The sequence below is a fragment of the Pseudopipra pipra genome, chromosome 10, assembly GCF_036250125.1.
Source record: "Pseudopipra pipra isolate bDixPip1 chromosome 10, bDixPip1.hap1, whole genome shotgun sequence".
In the NCBI taxonomy this organism is placed as follows: Eukaryota; Metazoa; Chordata; class Aves; order Passeriformes; family Pipridae; genus Pseudopipra; species Pseudopipra pipra.
In genome coordinates this window covers 22357506-22376809 of record NC_087558.1, presented here as the reverse complement: position 1 = coordinate 22376809, position 19304 = coordinate 22357506, and the positions used below count along the sequence as shown (strand labels likewise).

Below are 19304 nucleotides of genomic sequence, written 5' to 3'. Positions count from 1 at the left end.
GTTCTTTATGACAGCACTCAACTACCTTAACTATGGATGAGAAAATTCCCTTCCTCCCACAGTTCTACTTTACTGTCCGGTTTCTGACAGAATTGGAGTGCAGGAGCTAAGCTCTAATTTAGCCTTCAGAAAAGTTCATTGTAACAGGAGAAAGCTTGGTCTTATGGGGAAGAACAGCACACAGGCATTTAAGTCAAATCAGTCTTGGAAAACATTTACACAACGAAGGCAAAACAACCTCTGTCCTGCATCAGGAGGTACCAAGTTCAGAGTTACCTGCAGTCAGGTTTCCTGTGTAATTCAAGGGGGAACAAGTTCCCTCATGGAGAACTGTCCTCACTAAAACCAAAAAAACAACCAACCAACATTCACCCCACCCCTCGAAAGAAAGGGAAAACAAATTCCACTGTGCAGCATCATATTTATACCTCCAGGGCTACCAGCAGCGAGCGTCAGACCGCAGGGCTCCACCACAGAGCTTTCTGAGCTGCCTGAACCACATTATTCATCACCTGCTCCACAGGTTGCAGCTGAAGGAAATGAAGTAGATGCTTTTGCAGTGAATCTCTGCAGTGTTTGGCAGTCACACGTTGGTCAGCTGTAATTTGAGGCACTTTGCCTCCAGCTACCTTTAACATTGCACCTCGGTGCAAGTTAGCAGCACAGAATAATAGGACACATGACAGCGGTTGCAAAGGTCTAGGTAATGGAAACTGGCCTTGTGCCAGCAGGGAACTTCGACTTTTCTCTTTCATTTTATATTAAGGCAAATATAAATCAGTTGCAACTGATACACAGTGTTACCATTTCAAGATACACAAACAGCAGGGAAAAAACCAAGCAGCCCACCACTGTCTCTTGCTTCAGCTTCTCAGTATGCAGCAGACATTAAATACATAATTTTGCAGAACTAAAAGAAGCCTAACAGTACTGACCATCTCCTCAAAGTTCTTAGGAAAATAGCTTCTCCACACACAACCTGTGAGAGCAGATCTACCAAGTTTGGGAGATTCAGAAGGAATAATCAAGAGAAGAGGTGGCTATTTTCAGTAGGTGCTTTGAAGATTTATCTCCCGAAGCAGGCATCACATCATGTGGCCTAAAGGCATGAGACCACCACCAAGGAAAATGTACCCAGCCTTGCAGGCAGCACTTCAATAGCAAACAGCCTGGGGACTACCTGCCTCTTGGATCCTTCCCTAGCCCGCATTTACTGGGAAGATGGGAGCACAAAACAGCACATCTCCCAGGGTTTCCTTCTTCAGCATGAAAAATAGAGGTAATATAATTAGTCTGAAGCTTAAAAATATTTACGTTACTCGAGACCAGTGGAGTCTGATGACCTGCAGAGAGAACTACTCCAGCAGGAACACCTCCTTCATAAATCATTGCATTTGTTACTCAATCTCAGTTTTACAAGGTTATGCTCAAATTAATCTTGAATTCATCTGCCCGTGAAACAAGGAGTCTTGCAGCCAAAGCTGTTCCCTTTCCTGCTCACGAAGAAATACTTCGGGGGAAAAAATTAAATCCTACTTTCGCGACCACATAGTCTTTCACAACTGCACTGAGGACAATCGCAGGTCCAGCTCGCAGGAGCGGTCACAAAACCAGCACAGCCTGAGGAGGGGTGATCCTTCAGCGGCGTTACCTCCGGCGACACAGCCACCGGCACCGCGGGACACGCCGGGCTGGGAACACGCTGTGCTCCAAAGCCGCTGCGCCTCAGCCCTTGGGGAAAACTCTCCCGGGACCGTTCCCAGCCCCGGCCTCTCCACCCGGCGGAGCGCCGGGGTCTGCGGGGCGAGCGGCACCGCCTCACGCGGGTCCCGGCACCGCCGCGCCCGCAGCCCCCCGGGACACCCCGACAATCCCCCAGGGACACCCCGATGGACCCTCCCTGGACACGGCGACGGACCCTCCCGGGACACCCCGACAAACCCTCAGGGACACCGCGACGGATCCTCCGGGGACACCCCGACGGACCCTCCCGGGACACCCCGAGAGCCGCTCCCGGACTCGGCAGCGCCACTCCCGCGCCGGCTCCTCACCGACCGACACCGCCCCGGGGCCCCCCGCGCGGGCCCTGAGGGGACCCCGACCCACGGCCGCCCCTCCGCCCCGACCCCCGCTCCTCCTCCCCGAGCCCCCGGGACCCTGAGCCCCCGCCCCAGGCCCTCCGGTACCCGCGGCGGCAGCGCCCCGTCCCGTCCCATGCCGAGCCGAGCCGCCGCTCCCGCCGCTGGGCGCGCTCCGCCGCCCGCTCCGGCCGCCCCTTCCGCACGGCCGGGCCCGCCCAGAGCCGCGGAGCGGGAGCGGGAGGAGGAGGAGCAGGGGCTGGGGAGAAGGAGAAGGAGGAGGAGGAGGGGGGTCCCGCCTCAGCGAGCCCCCGGCTCCCTCTCTCCCTCACCGCCGGTCCCCCGCCTCAGCCCCGGCCTGCGGTTCGCCAGCCACCGCGGACTGTGGTTTTTATTTTCCCCTCATGAAATCCACCAACGATTATAGAATCGTAGAATCGTCAAGGTTGGAAGAGACCTTCATGATCATCCAGTCCAACCATCAACCCAGCACTGCCACCGTAACCCCTAAATCACCAAACCACATCGCCCAGATCCAGACGCCTCTTTAACACCCGCAGGGATTGTGACTCCACCGCCTCCCTGGGCAGCCCACTCCAATGCCTGACCATCCTAACAGGGAAAATTTTTTTCTGATACTTTACCTGAATCCCCCCTGTCTTAGTTTGAGGCCATTTCCTGGGTCCCTCTCCCTGCAGGCACGGCAGAAGGGAGGGACCCCCACCTCAGCACACCGTGCTGTCAGGGAGCTGAGGTCACCCCTGAGCCTCCTCTTCTCCAGACTGAACAGCCCCAGCTCCCTCGGCTGCTCCTCATAAGACTTGTTTTCCCTTCCACAAGCCTTGCTGCCCTTCACTGGACAGGCTCCAGCCCCTCAGCATCCTTTTTGAAGTGAGGGGCCCAGAGCTGAACGCAGGACTGGTGCAAGTTTACTGAGGGGTGCTTCATCTCTTTTGCTCCAGCTGGTTTCTAGCCCTCATGGGCCATCAGTGGTACCCTCTGGCAAAGCAGCTTCCTTTTTCCTTAGGATAAAGGTACAAATAAGAGGGAGAAGAGCTCTGTTGGTGCAGCTGGAAGGGGGAGGCAGCTGCAGCGCCAGCGCCTCAGCCCAAAGCAGGCCCTGTGTTGGCAGCGTGTGTTCCTGCACTGCAGATTGGATCGTGTTGCAATTGTCAGACACCATCTGTGGAGGAGGCGCCCAGAGATACCTGAACACTGCTGCAGGTGAGCCCTGTGATATCAGGCCAACCTTGTGGAGCCTTTTCCTAAGACAGCTCCCAACTTATCCAGCTGCAGCAGCCTCTCCCTTCGGTCACACACACACTGATCTGCCACCCCATATGCCCTCATGGGGCATCTCAAAATCTCAGCTGGAACACTTGCACTTACATTATATCTCCCTCTCTTTCACAAACACTGTCTCCCAGCACTTCTCCTTGTACCTCCCTTGTCTCACGCTGTCCGTCCCCAAAAGTCAAATACAGATGCCTCCCTTTTGCTACACCTCTTCATTTTAGGATCGTCTAAATGTGCTAGAAATCTTTTAGTATATTCTAAAAACACCAGAAAACACCTGATAGAAAACTCTTCAAAAAACTCCTCTCGTTCCATTCTCAGAGGATGAGGGAAACAACCCTGTCATCCACAGCCCCTTAGAATGCCTTTCATTCTTCCTCATTTCCCCGGAGAGGAAAACTGAACTACTTCAGTGGCACTAAATTATCACAGTTGACTCAGGAAAAAACCATTACTCACTGGTCGTTGTAGGCAGGCAACAGCCAAAAGGGCAAATACCTCCTACCCAAGCAATGCACTGACCTGAGCCTGTTTCGTGGGACTCCTCCCTTCTTGGCCTCCCAGTTCCTTCCCCTGCCGTGCAGGACAGGATGTGCACTTGGTCACTTTGGAGAAGTGCAGGTGCTCTGCTGCAGGACTGGACACCCAGGCACGAGACACAAGCATGAGCACATCAGGGCAGGGGACTGTGACTGCAGAGCCAAACACACGTCAGTCATGTGGTGGAAGAGAGCTGTGCTTCAGTCACATGGGCTTTTAAACAGTCCTGAAGGGCTGAACAAAATCACAATAACATAGTTAAGCATTAACTTGCTCTGACTTACCCTGTAAATAGTAGCATGGCTGATTCCCTTTGTGCTCTGGAAAGGACAGAGCGGTTTTGCTCAGTGAACATTGAGTTAAATTAAGGATGTTGAGATGCAACACGAGTAGTGTACAAATACAAAAATGCTACAATATAAAAGACCCTTATAGGCTTTATTGTGGACCAGTTCACTTGGGATAAGGAGCACATGGAGTATGAGAAATTAGCCTGAGCTAACAAACTCAGGAATTACAGTGTCAGTTTACCTTGCCTGGCTGGGGATGAATTTGGGTAGGCAGGAGTCTCAGGAAGGCCCTTGAGCTGCTGTATCCTGGGTAAGGTGTTATCTTCCAGAGACTCACAGACCTTTTCTGTCTTTCACCTCTTCCTTTCAGGAAGTCTGAGACATGGCAAATGTGAGAGACTGCTGTTCTTCCCCATGGAGCTGGAAATCTTTCCCAGGAGATGCATTGGACTGGCTGAGTTCTCACATTATGCCCAGGTGGGTCTTGGCAAGGTTATGAAAGAGCCAAAAGCACCCAGAACGCTCCTGTATATGCTTTTCCCTTGGAGACTTGTGGGGTTTGAAAGGCACAGGAACTTTCCCCTTCACTTGAGCTGAGCTTGGATGAGCCCCAAAGAACACAGAGTAACCCAACATTGTGAAATTATGAAATGTAGGAGACAACACTCATATTTTCTTAGTATCAAAAGAGAGGCCATTATATAATACTTGCTACAGTGGGGGAACAGGAATGTCTGCTTGGTTCCATGATTACAGGGGAGGCAGTAGCAAGTTAATGCTTAACTACATCCTTGCGATTTTGTTCAATCCCTCAAAGACTTAAAAAAAACCCCCAAACCAGTCTTGGAGTGGAATCTTGAAGTGGAAAAAGTCTGGAGAGGTTTTATTACATGACACACAGATACCACCCTGTGATCCAATCCACTGCCCTGCAAAAGGAGAAATCAGCGCTCTCCAAAGAGGGAGCCTGTCAGTCTGTGAGGAAAAGGGGAGATGCCTGATTGCTCACCCTGCCTCCTACGCCCTTGCCCTGGTGAAGTCACTGGCTGTTCCTGTCCTTGGGTGCTGCTAAATTCCAAGAAGCCAGTGCTTGGCTCTGCCAAAGCCACGCCTGCCTGATGCTGAGCTGGCAGGGCCAAGCACTGCGGGGATGGTGAATCCCTTGCAAACACCAACTGGGCCTTTATGGACACAAATGCCAGGTGGGAGCTGGCACAGCCACTGCCTGTGCTGGTCTGCTGCTGCTCCACTGACACCCTGCTCCTGGTCTTTGAGCCATCCGATGAGACTGAAGCTCCTGCTGCTTCCTGCCCTACAGCCTGGTGGGTGCTGTAGGGCCAGGGGAGCTGGGCAGCTCCCCTTGTGCAGCCCCTGTACCTCTGCAGGGGCTCCTGCCCACTGCCAAGGGCACCAGAGGTCTGTACAACCCCCCGGTGTGTGTGAGATGGGCCATTTTTAACTGGTTATGGACCGTGGGCTCATCACCGTGCCCAGGGTGAAGGTCCAACCTGCCAGTCACAGAAATCACTGAGGTTGGAAAAGATCTCTGAAACGAAGTCCACCCTGTGCCCTTGTCCCTCAGCCCAGAGCACTGAGTGCCACGTTCAGCTGTTCCTTGGACATCTCCAGGGATGGGGACTCCACCACCTCCCTGGGCAGCCCCTTCCAGTGCCTGATCACCCTTTTTCTGTGAAGAAAGTGCCACAGAACGGATAAGGCTGGAAAGGACCAGCAGAGGTCACCGGGCAAGGCCCCCTAGAGCCCGGGGCACCCGGTGATGAAGGGGCTGGCCCAGGGAGCCGTCGTTGGGTCTCCCCGGGGGCAGTGGCTCCGGGGGCGGTGTCTCCCCCGCTCCGTTATGCCCCCACCCTTCGTTGTGTCTCCCCGGGGGCGGTGGTTCCCCCCGTTCCATTGTGCCCCCCCCGCCCTGCCGTGTCCCCCCCGTTCCATGCTGTCCCCCCATTCCATGGTGTCCCCCCGTTCCATGGTGTCTCCCCGCCCCACCGTGTCCCCCCGTTCCATGGTGTCCCCCCCGTTCCATTGTGTTGCCCTCGTTCCATTGTGTCCCCCCGTTCCACGGTGTTCCCCCCGTTCCGCCGTGTCCCCCCGTTCCATTGTGTCTCCCTGCCCCGCCTTGTCCACCCCGTTCCATGGTGTCCCCCCGTTCCATGGTGTCCCCCCCGTTCCATTGTGTTGCCCTCGTTCCATTGTGTCCCCCCGTTCCACGGTGTTCCCCCCGTTCCGCCGTGTCCCCCCGTTCCATTGTGTCTCCCTGCCCCGCCTTGTCCACCCCGTTCCATGGTGTCCCCCCTTCCATGGTGTCCCCCGTTCCATGGTGTCCCCCCTTCCACGGTGTTCCCCCCGTCTCACGGTGTCCCCCCGCCCCGCCGTGTCCCCCCCGTTCCACGGTGTCCCCCCTTCCATGGTGTCCCCCCGTTCCCCGGTGTCCCCCCTCCCCGCCGTGTCCCCCCGTTCCCCGGTGTCCCCCCTCCCCTCCGTGTCCCCCCCGTTCCATTGTGTCCCCCTTGTTCCACGGTGTCCCCCCCGTTCCCCGGTGTCCCCCCTCCCCTCCGTGTCCCCGCCCCGCGGCTCCCCCGCGGTGTCCCCGGCCCGTGTGCCCGCACGGCGCAGGCGCGGCGGTGACGCGGAAGGGCCGCGCGGCGCGTGCCCGGAGCGGCGTTGGCGATGAAGGTGGCGGTGGCCGGGTGCTGCCACGGCGCCCTGGACAAGATGTACGAGACGCTGGAGCTGCTGCAGCGGCGGCACAACGTGCGGCCCGACCTGCTGCTGTGCTGCGGGGACTTCCAGGCGGTGCGCAACGAGGCGGACCTGCGCTGCATGGCCGTGCCGGCCAAGTACCGCCACATGCAGACCTTCTACCGGTGAGCGCCCGGCCCGGCCCGGCCTCGGCCCCGCGGGCCGGCCGGTGCAGCAGCTGCCGTGTCTCCGCAGGTACTACTCGGGAGAGAAGAAAGCGCCGGTGCTCACCGTGTTCATCGGCGGCAACCACGAGGCTTCCAACCACCTGCAGGAGCTGCCCTACGGCGGCTGGGTGGCCCCCAACATCTACTACCTGGGTAAGGGGCCTGCCCTCAGCCCCGGCCTGGACCCGGCCCTTTCCAGCCCCGGCCCGGCCCCGCCGTGTCCCTCCAGTCCCGACCCCGCCGTGTCCCCTCCCGCCGTGTCCCCTCCCGCCGTGTCCCTCCAGTCCCGACCCCGCCGTGTCCCTCCAGTCCCGACCCCGCCGTGTCCCCTCCAGCCGTGTCCCTCCAGTCCCGACCCCGCCGTGTCCCCTCCCACCCCTGCCCTGTGTGAGCGGCCGCCGTCCCGTGTCCCGCAGGTTACGCGGGCGTGGTGCGGTTCCGCGGCGTGAGGATCGGCGGCATCTCGGGCATCTTCAAATCTCACGACTACCGGAAAGGTACCGGGACAGCGGGGAGGGAATGCCATGGGGGTGGGTCTGGCTGTCCTCATCCCCGCTCTAGCTCTTGCGCTGGAAACCTCTGCTGGCTCAATACCCAGGTTTTTTTGGAGTTGGTGATGAGTCTGTAGCTGCCCAGCGACCACAGCAGGAAGCAAGGGCACCTTTGGAGTGTTGTTGGAATAGTCTTGGTTGTTCCATGGCAGTGTCCTTTTAGCCTGCAGTGCAAGAGTCTTTAGTTTTCCTTGTGTTCCCAGTTTGACACTACATAAATGTCCTGTCCTGAGTTTTAATGTCCATACATCCAGTTCCTCCTGGTTATACACACACACATATGTGTGTATATTCAAGAGTTCTTCCTTGGAAGCGTGGCAAAAATCTTGTCACAGATGATGCCCCGTGTCAGTGTTCTTTCTGATCTCAGCACGTGCAAGAGTGATTGTGATTACTGTACAGTACTACCTTCAGTAACACGGGGCTTCAGAGAAGCTTTGCAGGTGGCTTTCAAGCTGCAGAGTACTGAACTAGTTTTCTAGAACATCTGATTCTATCTAATACCTGTCAATGCTAATTAAATTTGTTGTTATCAAGCATACACTTTGTATGCCTAAATATTGCATGTGAGACAATAACCATGACTAGTAAGAAAGTTTTCTGTGCATTCTTTAGTGTGTAGGAGCTATGCTAGACTTTCAGGTTTCTTGTCCCAAGGCAAACTTGGAGACTCATCCCTTTGTCAGGGTTCGTGTTTGTGCTCCTGGAGTTTGTGGTGCCTGTGGGCTGTGACACGGATCTTTGAGCTGCTGCTGAACCTGTTAAGCTGTAGTTTGGTGGTGGGTGGCAGCACTCTTGAACAAACATAGAAAATCACAGCCTCAGTGGCCTGAGTCAGGAGTCAGTTCTCGTGTGGTGTTTTGTGATCTTTTAGTTTATGCCTCTTTCTGAGTTGTTACATCCTAATTTATGTTCCGACCACTGACCATTCACAGAGGCTTGCTCTGTGCTCTCACTGTGTCTATGCCCAACTTCAGCATTTTCTCATCTCCCCAGTGTTCTTTTCCTGTGCCAGCACGTTTGCATGTGTAGCTGTGATATGACATGATACAGAAGTGTCGTGGCTGTGCAGCAGACAGCTCTCCACATGTGGAATTGCACATGGCTGTGCAGTGTCATTGAGGGGGTACTGAGGCTGTTACCTCACCTCAGAGCTGCAAAACCTCATAAATCTTTCTGCCAGAAGTTATTTGTTTCCAACAGGTCCTGGCTTTTGAGTAATGGAGTCAAATTCCTGGGTTTTGTTTCCACACCCAATGACTCTATTTTCTATATTTGTGAAAATAAGACACACAGTGGAAGAAGTGCCCATTATTGTAGGCACATTTTTACAACGTATTTGCCTCACACATAAAAGATTGGCAGCCTGTTGGTGTACGCTGTGTGTAAAGGAAATACAGTGTCTGCTTTGATTACTGCCAGCCTTGTATTTGGGGTGCTCTAGGTGTCTGTGTGACCCCAAAACGCTGCCTTGCCAGCAGTGTAGGAGGGAACTGCTGTTTCAGGCAACTACTCTTGTTTTCACTGTTTCAGGCCACTTTGAGTGCCCCCCATACAACCAGCAAACAATTAGAAGTGCTTACCATGTGAGGAATATTGAAGTCTTCAAGCTCAAACAGGTGAGTGAAATTCCTGTTTTTCTGAACAGCGGTAAATAGTTCTCATTCATTTGGAAGTGAGAAGTTACAGCTGCTCTGACCAAGTGTGCAGTTGGATAACAAATCTTGCCAGCAGCTCTCAGCTACTTTGGGCAGACCATTTTATGTTGGATGTTGTTCCACTGTTGTTCCTGCTGAGTATCTCCCCCAGTGCTTTGTGTAGCAGTGCAAATTTGGTGTGAATCAGACACAGACAGGAATGTTTTTTTTTTTTTTTTTTTTTTTTAATTGGATAAAACTCAGAGTGGAAGGTACTCCAGTGATACCCCTCTGTTCCAGCTTTACCTTAGCTTTAGGAAGGTGGATGCTACCTTCTCTAACATCCAAGGTGGTTGGTACAAAGTTAACTGTTCAAAATTGAACCAGCTAAACGAGCTGATCCCAAATCCCCATGGTTGAAGTATTTTTGACTCCAGGGTGAGAAATTCAAAGGACAGTTTCACTTTATTTTTGAGCTCTTGCCTACTCCCTGCTGTGTCACAGGGCCACTCTATTTGGCTGAGGTTGTGGTGTAAATACATGTCTTTATAAGCATCTTGTGAAGGATTGTCCAGGTTGCAGTTGCACACTGAAGTGCTCAGTAGATACAGGGATGCTGAACACGGAGTGAAGGTTTGGTTCCTTGCAAAGAGGTTGATGCGTTTCACTCGAAGTTTCTTGTTGCTTGGACTCAGGTTTCATCTAGAGGTGGGTTCTGATACAACTGAGGGAAATGTTAAGCCAAGACATGCTCTAAGACATTGATTAGATCTGAGGGATGCTTCCTTTGAGGAGGAATATTGTGCTCAGCCATTATCCCTTTTAAACAAAGCTTTTAACAATTTCATGAGGAAGAAGATGCCTTGGATTGTGGGCAGAGAACTTGCTCTACAGCTGTAGTTCCCCCTGAGTGCCTGACTCTTATGGTGATGATGTGATCTCTTTTCTCAGGCAGTACAAAACACAGCTGACTATCCCAAGAAAGTGTAGAACAAACCATGGACATTAGAGTCCCTTTGCAGCTCCAGAGGCCACCTGCAGGATGGGGCTGGGCAGTGTATTCCCTGGCTTTGGAAGGGAGGCTGTTGGTCCCAGCTGGCTCTGTGTTGGTCTGAGGGGGAACGTGTGACATGTGTTCACCTTGTGCTGTGGGATTCCTGACTCCTTTATCACATGTGCTGTTTGTACCCTGTGTGTTTGGCTGACAGCTGAAGCGTCCCATGGATATATTCATGTCCCACGACTGGCCCAGGAGCATTTACCACTATGGGAACAAGAAACAGCTGCTCAAAATGAAATCCTTCTTCCGCCAAGAAGTGGAGAGCAACACTCTGGGGAACCCTGCTGCCTCTGAGCTCCTGCAGCACCTCAAACCCACCTACTGGTTCTCAGCACATCTGCACGTTAAATTCGCAGCTTTCATGCAACATGAGGTAAAGGGGGAAAGGCAGTGAAGAATGTGTGTGTCCCAGGCACAGGTTAGAATTCCAGTGCAAGTCATCAGGTCCAGAAAAGCAACTGCTTAATGGTTTTTGTTGTTAAAACTTGGCTTAAGCCACAAAAAAATTAAGTGGTGTTAAGACTGCTAATTTATGTAACTTAAAGAGGTGTTATAAATCAGGGATCGGGGTGTAACTCCCTCAATCTTCTTCAAGGACAGCATGAATAGCTCATGTTACTGCTGTTGAAGTATGTTAATTTAACTTACAGGAAAGCATTCTCTTTCCAGCTCTGTTGGGGAAGGAGACTACTTCAAAATAAGGTGATAGAGGAGCCACTGAAGAGCGTGGTTACCTGGGGGGCAGGGCACCTGTAAGGCTTGGCAGGTGGGGTTGCCTGGTGGCCTGGATTAAGCCAAAAACCAGCCTCTGTAGTTGAAACAGTTATTCCTGAAAGTGGTGGGACCTCCTGTTCCTGTTTGCAAGTTATTTGGGTGTAAAAATGTAACTCCAGATCTTGCAGGCTCAAGAAGTCTGTTTTAATTTGGTTACAGTTTTCCTTTTTGCTCCAAGACTGGCTGTCCTCAGCCTTAGGGACGAAAGGTGGCTCTTGCTTTATTTTGCTCTCACCTTCATCCAGCTTCCTGGGTGACTCCCAGGGAAATCTATCCTCCTCTTTATCCCTTCATCCCTTTCTTATAAACCCAAGCTATGTTTCTATTTCTGAAAATATTTTTCCTGCAGAAGTTATGCCTGTAAACCTGTCTATACAACTTGTTTAGAATGGTCAGATTTCACAGAACTGCTAATGACTGTGTGAACACCATTTGTTTCCTAGACAAGCTCCAAAGAAGAGCTGCCAAAAGCAACCAAGTTTCTGGCTCTGGATAAATGCCTGCCACACAGAGACTTCCTGCAGGTGATGGACATGTGCACTGGGTTTTCACAGTCAGTATTTCACTTGTCTGGGCTGCTACTGCTGTGCTTGGATATCAGCTGGAGAATAGTGCTGATCAGTTTTAAAGAAAGTAGGAATGGGGGATATGTGGAATGGTCTTTGCATAATTTTGTCCTGAAATAAGCAGACCTCGGGTCTTGCCGTGCAGGTGCAGCATTTGCTTATCCCTGCCATATCCTTTCACCTTGGAAAAATAACTTGACTTATATGGATGAGTCTAAAATTCCTTGCTGTGAGAGGGAGCCCCTGACAGCTCTTCTTCAAATGCAGTCAAGTGTTTTATGAGTCTGAAAGTAGCTTTAGTTGATCAGCTTAAAGGGAAGGTGGTTCGTTCTCTGTGCTTTGGGCACGTGCTGGGATCCATTTGCCCCAGGAGCTACCTCTGAAGATAGGAGTGAGCGTGAGGATGGGCTTTGGCTGTGCAAGGAGTCACTGGGGTGCCAGTCCAGACTTAAAATCCTGTACCAAAACTGATCTGGGTTAGTACTACCTCCAACAGCGTGGTGATGCCCCTGCGTGTAACTCTGGTTTAAAACGCATCTTTTGTTATTTTTTTTTTGTTCTAAACTGCCTTAAAAGGTGGAATTACTTTATGGATCATTTAAAATCAGAGTCTGACTAGTGCTTTGACTAAACCAAACACTTTGATTTGGGTTAATGTCACTGAAGACAAATTTCAATCCATCAGCGGCTGAAAGAGTTTAAAACCAATTCCTGTTAATTGCTGCATGTTCATGCAGCAGAATAACTATTGCCATCAGTTCTTGATGTGTATGTGAATTTAAGAGTAGACAAATTCAATTCTAAATTGCATAACTGCCCAGTTGCTGGCAGGAGGGAGGGAGGGTGTTCTGCTTTCTGTTTGCTGTAAGCTAAAATTCAGAAATGCCTTTTTTACTGTTGTTGATTGTCCTTTTTTAGCCTCTTCTGCTCTAAACCTGTAGGTGGGGCTTGAGAGGACTTGTTTGGTTGAGACCCCTAGCTCAGTGTACTTTAAACCTTCTTAAAACTCTGCAGGGTGAAAGTAACAAAACTTTAATGAGTTTCTGATGTCAAGAGAAATAACTCTGTGATTTCTCTCGTCGTTATTGTCTGTGCTGTGTGCCTTGTGAGCAGATAATAGATGTGGAGCACGATCCTAACGCGGGTGACTCCCTGGAGTACGATGCCGAGTGGATCGCAGTGCTCAAGGCCACCAACAGCCTGGTTAATGTGACTCAGTGCTCCTGGAACATGCCTGAAAAGAATGGCCTCCATGCCAAGTAAGTTGCCTGCAAAGCAGAGAGAAAAGTGGCATTTTTTTTTTTTTTGCTGGACTGGAGGTAAAGTTCTGTCAGAGCTGTGTTTGTGTCCTGCAGCCTGTTGTGCCTGCAGGACTTGCTGAATGCCTCGGGAAGCAAAGGGCATGCTAAGAGCTGTACTCTGGAGCAAGCAGCTTTCTTCCTGCTCTTCCTGGGCTGTTAGTTTTGTTTTGCAAACTCAGGTACCAGCACTGGAGGGACAGAGAATACCCCGTGGCTGATCATCCTGCCAGACAGATTGTGAGGCTGAAAATCAGGCTGGGTCGTGGGGGTGGGCTGACATAATGCACAAATCCTTGGTGGGGAGGGGGGAATCTCAGTGCTGACCAAAGGAAACTGAAAACTTCCCTGAAAAGATCACCTGAGAAATGAGGTGTCTGTTGTGGGCTGGATTCATAACCCCTCCTTTGCAGTGGGAACAGGCAGTGCCTTTGGACCAGCTCCACTTGTTTGAACTCTCTGCACTTTTTCAGGTGGGATTACAGCGCGACCGACGAAGCCATCAAAGAGGTGTTAGAAGAGCTGAACCACAACCTCACAATTCCCTCTAACTTCACCTTGACAGCTGCTTGTTATGATCCCAGCAAGCCCCAGAAAAACATGCAGCCAGTTCATACCATCAATCCTCAGACCACCGAGTTCTGCGCCCAGTTTGGCCTCACTGACATCAACGACAGGATCCAGCAGGCGAAGGAAGAGGGCTCAGGACGGGGTGAATATGAAGAGGAGGAGGAGGAGGAGGAGATGGACAGCACTGGGTCAGCAGAGGAGCCCAGTGAATATAACACAGATAACTCTGGCCTTTCCTCCATCAATCCAGATGAGATAATGCTGGATGAAGAAGGTGGCGATGAAGACTTGAGTACGTGCTCCGTAGATCCTTCCCCTGATCACCCCCCCGAGTTCTCCACGAGCTTCTCCGACATCCGGATCATGCCAGATTCCATGGCGGTGTCCTCCGATGATGCCATGGACTCCAACAACGAGGATCTGGAGAAGTCTGCTGGGAGTAAGCAAGAGGAGGAGAAGAGCTCCACTGAGAGACCGTTGAAGCGCACGGGGGGTGATGAGAACGGGAACAGTGGTGTTAAAAAGATTAAGAGGAGGAATCAAGCCATCTATGCTGCAGAGGAGGAAGACAAAACAGATTAGCACTTCCTGTGATGGATAACTGAGTTCTCTGCCAGCCTTTCTGTGGGAAGGTGGGGAGAACTGGTGGACTACTCGTGCTTTTAATGTTAACGTGATCTTATTCGTTTACTTTCTTAAGCTCAAGGGGCTGGATGTACCTCTCACAGGGAAGATGATTTATCTGGTTTAAACATGGAAGTCAGAAGCAGACTTTTCCAACAAAGTACTTTGACAAAGGATTTAAAGCCTATCTGTCACTCAGTTTTGCTTCAGTCCCTGGTTATTGGTGTGTGCTCCATATGTTCAGCTGTACAGCTCTACAAGAGTCACTGTGCTTGTCTAACAAGAACTTAGAATGTAGCCCAGGCCCAAGTGAGAGGATGTCTGACTTACAAGACTGAATGATTTGATTTTATTGCTTTTGTCTTGTTTTATACTGAACTTTTACTACAAAGTAGCACACAAAATAGCTCTATGAATTACATTTGGAAATAGAATTCCCAGGATAACGAAACAGCAATAGAAGAATGAAGATTTTTTTTTTTCTGGTCATAGTCATGCCATAGAAAAACTTCATGGTCGTAAACAAAACTGTGTATTGTCCTGAATTGCTTTTAATTAGAGTTTTGGTAGGAAACCAAGTCTCTTGATTTGGAGGATGACAGTTTTATGGGGACCATGGCAAAGTGCATCTCTGTTCTTAGAACCTCATTTGTGTTCTGTTTCTTAAGACTTGAGAACAATGTCTTAAAACACAAGTAGTTGGGAAGAACAGCTCCCTAAATGTGGGCATCACCACTGTCCTGGCTCTTACTGATTACTAATTAAGGCTGTGCTGTTCATACAAGTGGTGGATGTTTTTAAGTTGCCTGAGGCAGTAACACCCACTGTGATCATCAGCCTCCCTTTTCACCTGTCACTTCTTTTCAGTAGCTGTAACTTGCTGAACTCTTAGGGCTGGATTTGGAATCTTCCAAAGCACCTTCATAACCTTCAGCTGAGAATAGAGACCCTCTTGGAAGATTTCTTACTGCTTTTTTTTCCCCTGAATTGTTAGCAATCAAATTACACTCCTTTGGCCTGAAAGGCTGTGAGGATAACAAAACTTCCCCAGTTCATGGCAGTGACAGTGTTTTCAAGCAGATGTCATTAGACTCCTTTCTGCCAGTGTCTTCTGGTGTTCTGGGCTGAGCTTTTGGAGTCCAGACTTCCCCACAACTGTGTTGCCCTTGGCAGCAGAAGTAGCTCCTGTGCTTTTCCCCCTCCAAGGCACAGAGAGTGTGAAGGAGAAAGTGTCCTGACAGGAAGAAGGAACTGGACAGGGAGCAGTGAGTGGAATGGATTGGTGAGTGTGAGTTCTGTAGCAGGGAAACACTTTGAGCTCAAGACTTCTGTCTTTAAAGCCACTTCCATGTCTGGGATCCACCTTGGTTCCTCTCCTGTCAGCAGTTCACTATGAAAACTAAAGGTGTGTAAGTATTCAAGGGCTAGAAAAGGGCAAAATTAAAGCTCCCTCAGTTCAGTTACCAGCTCCTCTGTCAGAACAGCCCCAAAGAGCTGTACTGAGGGGTGAGAAGAACCTGCAAGTGTTTGGGGTGACCCTCAGGGTGTGTAAAGTAGCTCTGAACTGTCAGATAAGGTGCTGAAGGTAGTTGAGTCTCCTTAAGGGTCCTGGGTCTGCAGTGCTGAAATCTGAATCGTGCCTTGTGATCTGAACACTATAATGGAATAAAGTATTTTAAGGATAAATTGTGTTCTGGACTCCAAAGCCTCCCGAGGACCCTGAGCGTGGTGTGGAGCTCTCAGGTTCTCTGCACTGAGTGGAACGTGTGTCCTACATGGAATAGACTTTTCAGTCTGATTTCTTATGCTTTTAAAGTTGTTCTGTTGTGTCTTGTCCCACATCCCCCCCTTCTGATAAATATGTTTAGGCTCTTTAGAAAGCAGGAGACTTGTACAAGGTACAGTACTGATTTTTGAACCTTTTCATGATCTTTTTATTAAGTATTTCAGCATCCATTGAGCAGAGTGGTAAATCCATTGAGCAGAGCTGGTAAATACAGTTACCATACATTTTTTGGAGTATGAATCATCTCTGATCTCTAGAGCTACCAGTTGTCCACACCCTCTTTGCAGTTTGCAGTGTCCTCCCCTACCTTGCTCTCATCCCTTATGGATTTTCCCTGCTGGCAAGCTCTTCTGCTGCATGAAGATTTCCATTGAAGCTCTGAGCTGTTCCAGTAAAGGCCAAATACTTCAAAAAGTATGCAAAACTCTAGGGAAGGCTGACAACTTGAAATTGGCTTTTAAGACCCAGAGCCTCTACTCCTCTTTAGAAAGAAGCTTTAGAGTCTCTTTGAAAAGTTTTGACTTTTGAAATTTTGGCGAGAAACCTCTGTAAAGTGTTTCTCTGTCAGACCCTTGTACTGCAGATTTTTCGGTGTATGACTTTTGCACTTAATTCAAAACTGTATGTGCTGTTATTAGTGCTTGAGAAAAATGTTCACCTGTTCCATTCCAGGCCAGCACACAGGTATTTTCAGAGCATGACACTGATCTACTCAGAGGAAAACAAAAAGAAATAGCCTTTTTTCACAAGTGGAGTATTTTTTTAAATTAAAGCTAATAAAGTCAGCTTGTGGCTGCACCCTGAAGTGTGTTTATTGAGTTCCCGTTATCCCCTGCAGTCTCTTAACAGCTGGAGAAACTCTGTGTACCTGGGAAGAGCAAAAGGTGAGACACGTGAACCTGAGCTGTGGTGTTTTTACTGTTTTTTTTTGTGTTTTTACTGTCCTGCCCCCCATTTAGTTCTGACTTGGGGTTGATATAATCCATATCCCCATACCTCAAGTGGGGAAATACAGGGGCCGATACAAACCCAGTCCATCCTGTGGAGCTGTACAGCCACTCTGAGGGAAGCCGTGGGGTCCGGGGGGTGTTTCTGCGAAAAGCAAACTCAAAACCAAGCAAATCAAAGAGGGCGACAAAAGCAATGACAAAAAAGGGAACCCAAACCATTTATGTGCGGCAGAGGATGGGAATGGGCGGGTTGGGCTCGGACTGCGCTCGGGTTCGGCTCGACTTGGGCTCAGGCCCCGCTCGGCTCCTTTCGGCTCCGCGGGGCTCGGGTTCGGCTCTGTTCGGCTCCTTTCGGCTCGGCGGGGCTCGGGTTCGGTTCTGTTCGGCTCTGTTCGGCTCCGCGGGGCTCGGGTTCGGCTGTGTTCGGCTCCTTTCGGCTCGGCGGGGCTCGGGTTCGGCTCTGTTCGGCTCCTTTCGGCTCGGGTTCGGCTGTGTTCGGCTCCTTTCGGCTCGGCGGGGCTCGGGTTCGGTTCTGTTCGGCTCCTTTCGGCTCGGCGGGGCTCGGGTTCGGTTCTGTTCGGCTCCTTTCGGCTCGGCGGGGCTCGGGTTCGGCTGTATTCGGCTCCTTTCGGCTCCGCGGGGCTCGGGTTCGACTCTGTTCGGCTCCTTTCGGCTCCGCGGGGCTCGGGTTCGACTCTGTTCGGCTCCTTTCGGCTCCGCAGGGCTCGGGTTCGTCTCCGTTCGACTCCCGACGGAGGCCGCGCCCTGTCCCCCCGCCGCGCGTGCGCAGAGCGCGCGCCGGCCCGCACGCGGCTGCCCGCGCGGGGCGCATGCGCGGAGCGGCGGCAGCGGGGGCTCGGCGGGGCCGATTCGCTGGGCCCGCCCCGTCCCCGCGGCCCCGGCCCGGCCCCGCGCCCGCCCCGACCCGCCGGACCCGCCCCGCCCGCCCGCTCCGCCATGAGCGCGGCCTGAGCCCGCCGCCAGCCCGCCCCAGGCGCCGCGGGCCGCTCCGCCAAGATGGCGTGTGTGCTGGAGGCGCCGCTCCGCATGAGCGTCCTGTCGGTGAGTGCCGGGCCCGCTGACCTTGGCCCCGGGGCCGGGCCCGCTCTGCCCGCCGGGGCCGCGCTCCTTCCCCTCAGCGCCCCGAGCCGGGGCGGGTTTGCCCCCTCGAGCGGCCCGGGCCGGGGCTGCGGAGCTGTGTCCTTACTGTGGCACGGCCCGGGCTCGGCGGCTCCCGCGGGCCGCCCGTGCCCGGGGTGCGGAGCGGGGCAGGGGCTCCCTGTGCCCGCCCGCCCTGCCCGGCCGGGCGCGGCTCTCCCCTGGGGCCGCGGGGGGCTCCGGCAGCCCCCGGCACAGCCCGAGCGGTCCCGGGCTGTGCGGCAGGAACGGTGCGGAAAGCACAGCCGGGTGCTGCTGCTCGCGCTGGGGGTCGGGGCTTTTGCTTTTTTTCCCCCCCAAATTCGCCTGGACACGAACGCCCTTCTGCGTGCTGCGGACCTTGTAGCTGGTGGTGTGAGAGTCAGGGTATTTTAGAAAGAGCTGCGGGGTCTCTGAAGTCCTAAAAACTTCTGCCTACAAATACATGGGTCAGACAGCTCAAAGCTGTTCCGAAAAATATTGTCTTTCGTTACACGGTGGAAGTTTATCTGTAGGGTTTATGTGGCACAATTTAATGGTACTCCTGGAGACAAAGGAGCCCTGCTGTCTCTGGATGACTCTCCTCTGCTAGGTGAGACCAGAGGCAAGGAGCTGCTGCTGCCTCTGACATCGGGGTGGGGAAGCAGGAGCAGAGGCAGTCCATGAGCAGACACTTGCAAAAGCAAGGAAGAGTTCTCAATTCCCTTATAGCTTCTCTCAAGGAAAACTCCTAAAGAAAAACTGGGAAAGGCTTAATAAAAAGTGAGCTGGCAAGAAGAAGAAGAGGTGAGATAATGGAAGCACAGCCTGGCACGTGTTCATGAGAACCTGCAGGGAAAATTCCCTTCCCCTTTCCCACCCTTGTTTTTTGGAACGCTTTCCATCTCCAACCTTGGATCTTCTCAAAAGGAATAGCAAATCATTAGTGCATAAATGTGTAGCTTACAAGCATGGTCCTGTTGCTGGGAAGAGTTTGCTTTGTCTTCTGAAGCGCTGTGGGAATGCTGTGGGGAATATTGTGGAGAATATTGTCCTGCTGTCCCCACTGCAGTTGTGTGGGGCAGGCTCTGAAATGTGTAGGTATGTTACAGAAAAAAGTCTTACCAGCTTCCCTGTTTTGGAGAGGTTGTGGGTATGTGTCTTGAGCAACATCAACTGCTCCTAGAAACTTTTTCTTTCAGGAATTCATATTTATTCAGTATAGTAATTAAACATAATAAAAC

At 51.9% G+C, this 19304-nt stretch overlaps 3 protein-coding genes across 9 annotated transcripts in view; 2 read left to right on the top strand and 1 right to left on the bottom strand.

Moving 5' to 3' along the window:
- PPP2R3A (protein phosphatase 2 regulatory subunit B''alpha) overlaps positions 1–4148 on the bottom strand; it is a 55014-nt gene extending 50866 nt beyond the window's left edge. For 2 of the 3 annotated variants that reach the window (XR_010433187.1, XM_064666689.1), the window contains exon 1: positions 2187–2308. The gene's annotated coding sequence lies outside the window, so the exon portion shown is untranslated. Of the gene's footprint in view, positions 1–2186; positions 2309–3896 lie in introns of those variants that run through there. The other variant, XM_064666690.1, reaches the window with a different exon arrangement.
- Positions 4149–6851: 2703 nt separating this feature from the next.
- DBR1 (debranching RNA lariats 1) lies at positions 6852–15894 on the top strand. Its single transcript, XM_064666684.1, has 8 exons — positions 6852–7086; positions 7157–7281; positions 7545–7625; positions 9213–9298; positions 10525–10749; positions 11594–11674; positions 12830–12975; positions 13488–15894. The coding sequence occupies exons 1-8, from the start codon at positions 6890–6892 to the stop codon at positions 14164–14166; spliced, it is 1620 nt and encodes a 539-aa protein (XP_064522754.1). The 5' UTR covers positions 6852–6889; the 3' UTR covers positions 14167–15894.
- A 1956-nt stretch (positions 15895–17850) lies between these two features.
- Positions 17851–19304, top strand: part of ARMC8 (armadillo repeat containing 8) — a 63216-nt gene continuing 61762 nt past the window's right edge. For 3 of the 5 annotated variants that reach the window (XM_064666680.1, XM_064666682.1, XM_064666677.1), the window contains exon 1: positions 17851–18006. In XM_064666680.1, coding sequence (XP_064522750.1) covers positions 17962–18006 — 45 coding nt within the window. In that variant the 5' untranslated portion in view covers positions 17851–17961. The remainder of the gene's footprint in view (positions 18007–19304) is intronic. The other 2 variants (XM_064666678.1, XM_064666679.1) reach the window with 1 other exon arrangement.

Excerpts from the sequence above, each read along its gene's own strand:
- DBR1 (XM_064666684.1), top strand. The coding sequence starts at position 6,890 with ATGAAGGTGGCGGTGGCCGGGTGCTGCCACGGCGCCCTGGACAAGATG. Across the intron at positions 9,299-10,524 it reads AAGTCTTCAAGCTCAAACAG|CTGAAGCGTCCCATGGATAT; the intron begins GTGAGTGAAATT and ends TTTGGCTGACAG. Across the intron at positions 12,976-13,487 it reads AAGAATGGCCTCCATGCCAA|GTGGGATTACAGCGCGACCG; the intron begins GTAAGTTGCCTG and ends GCACTTTTTCAG.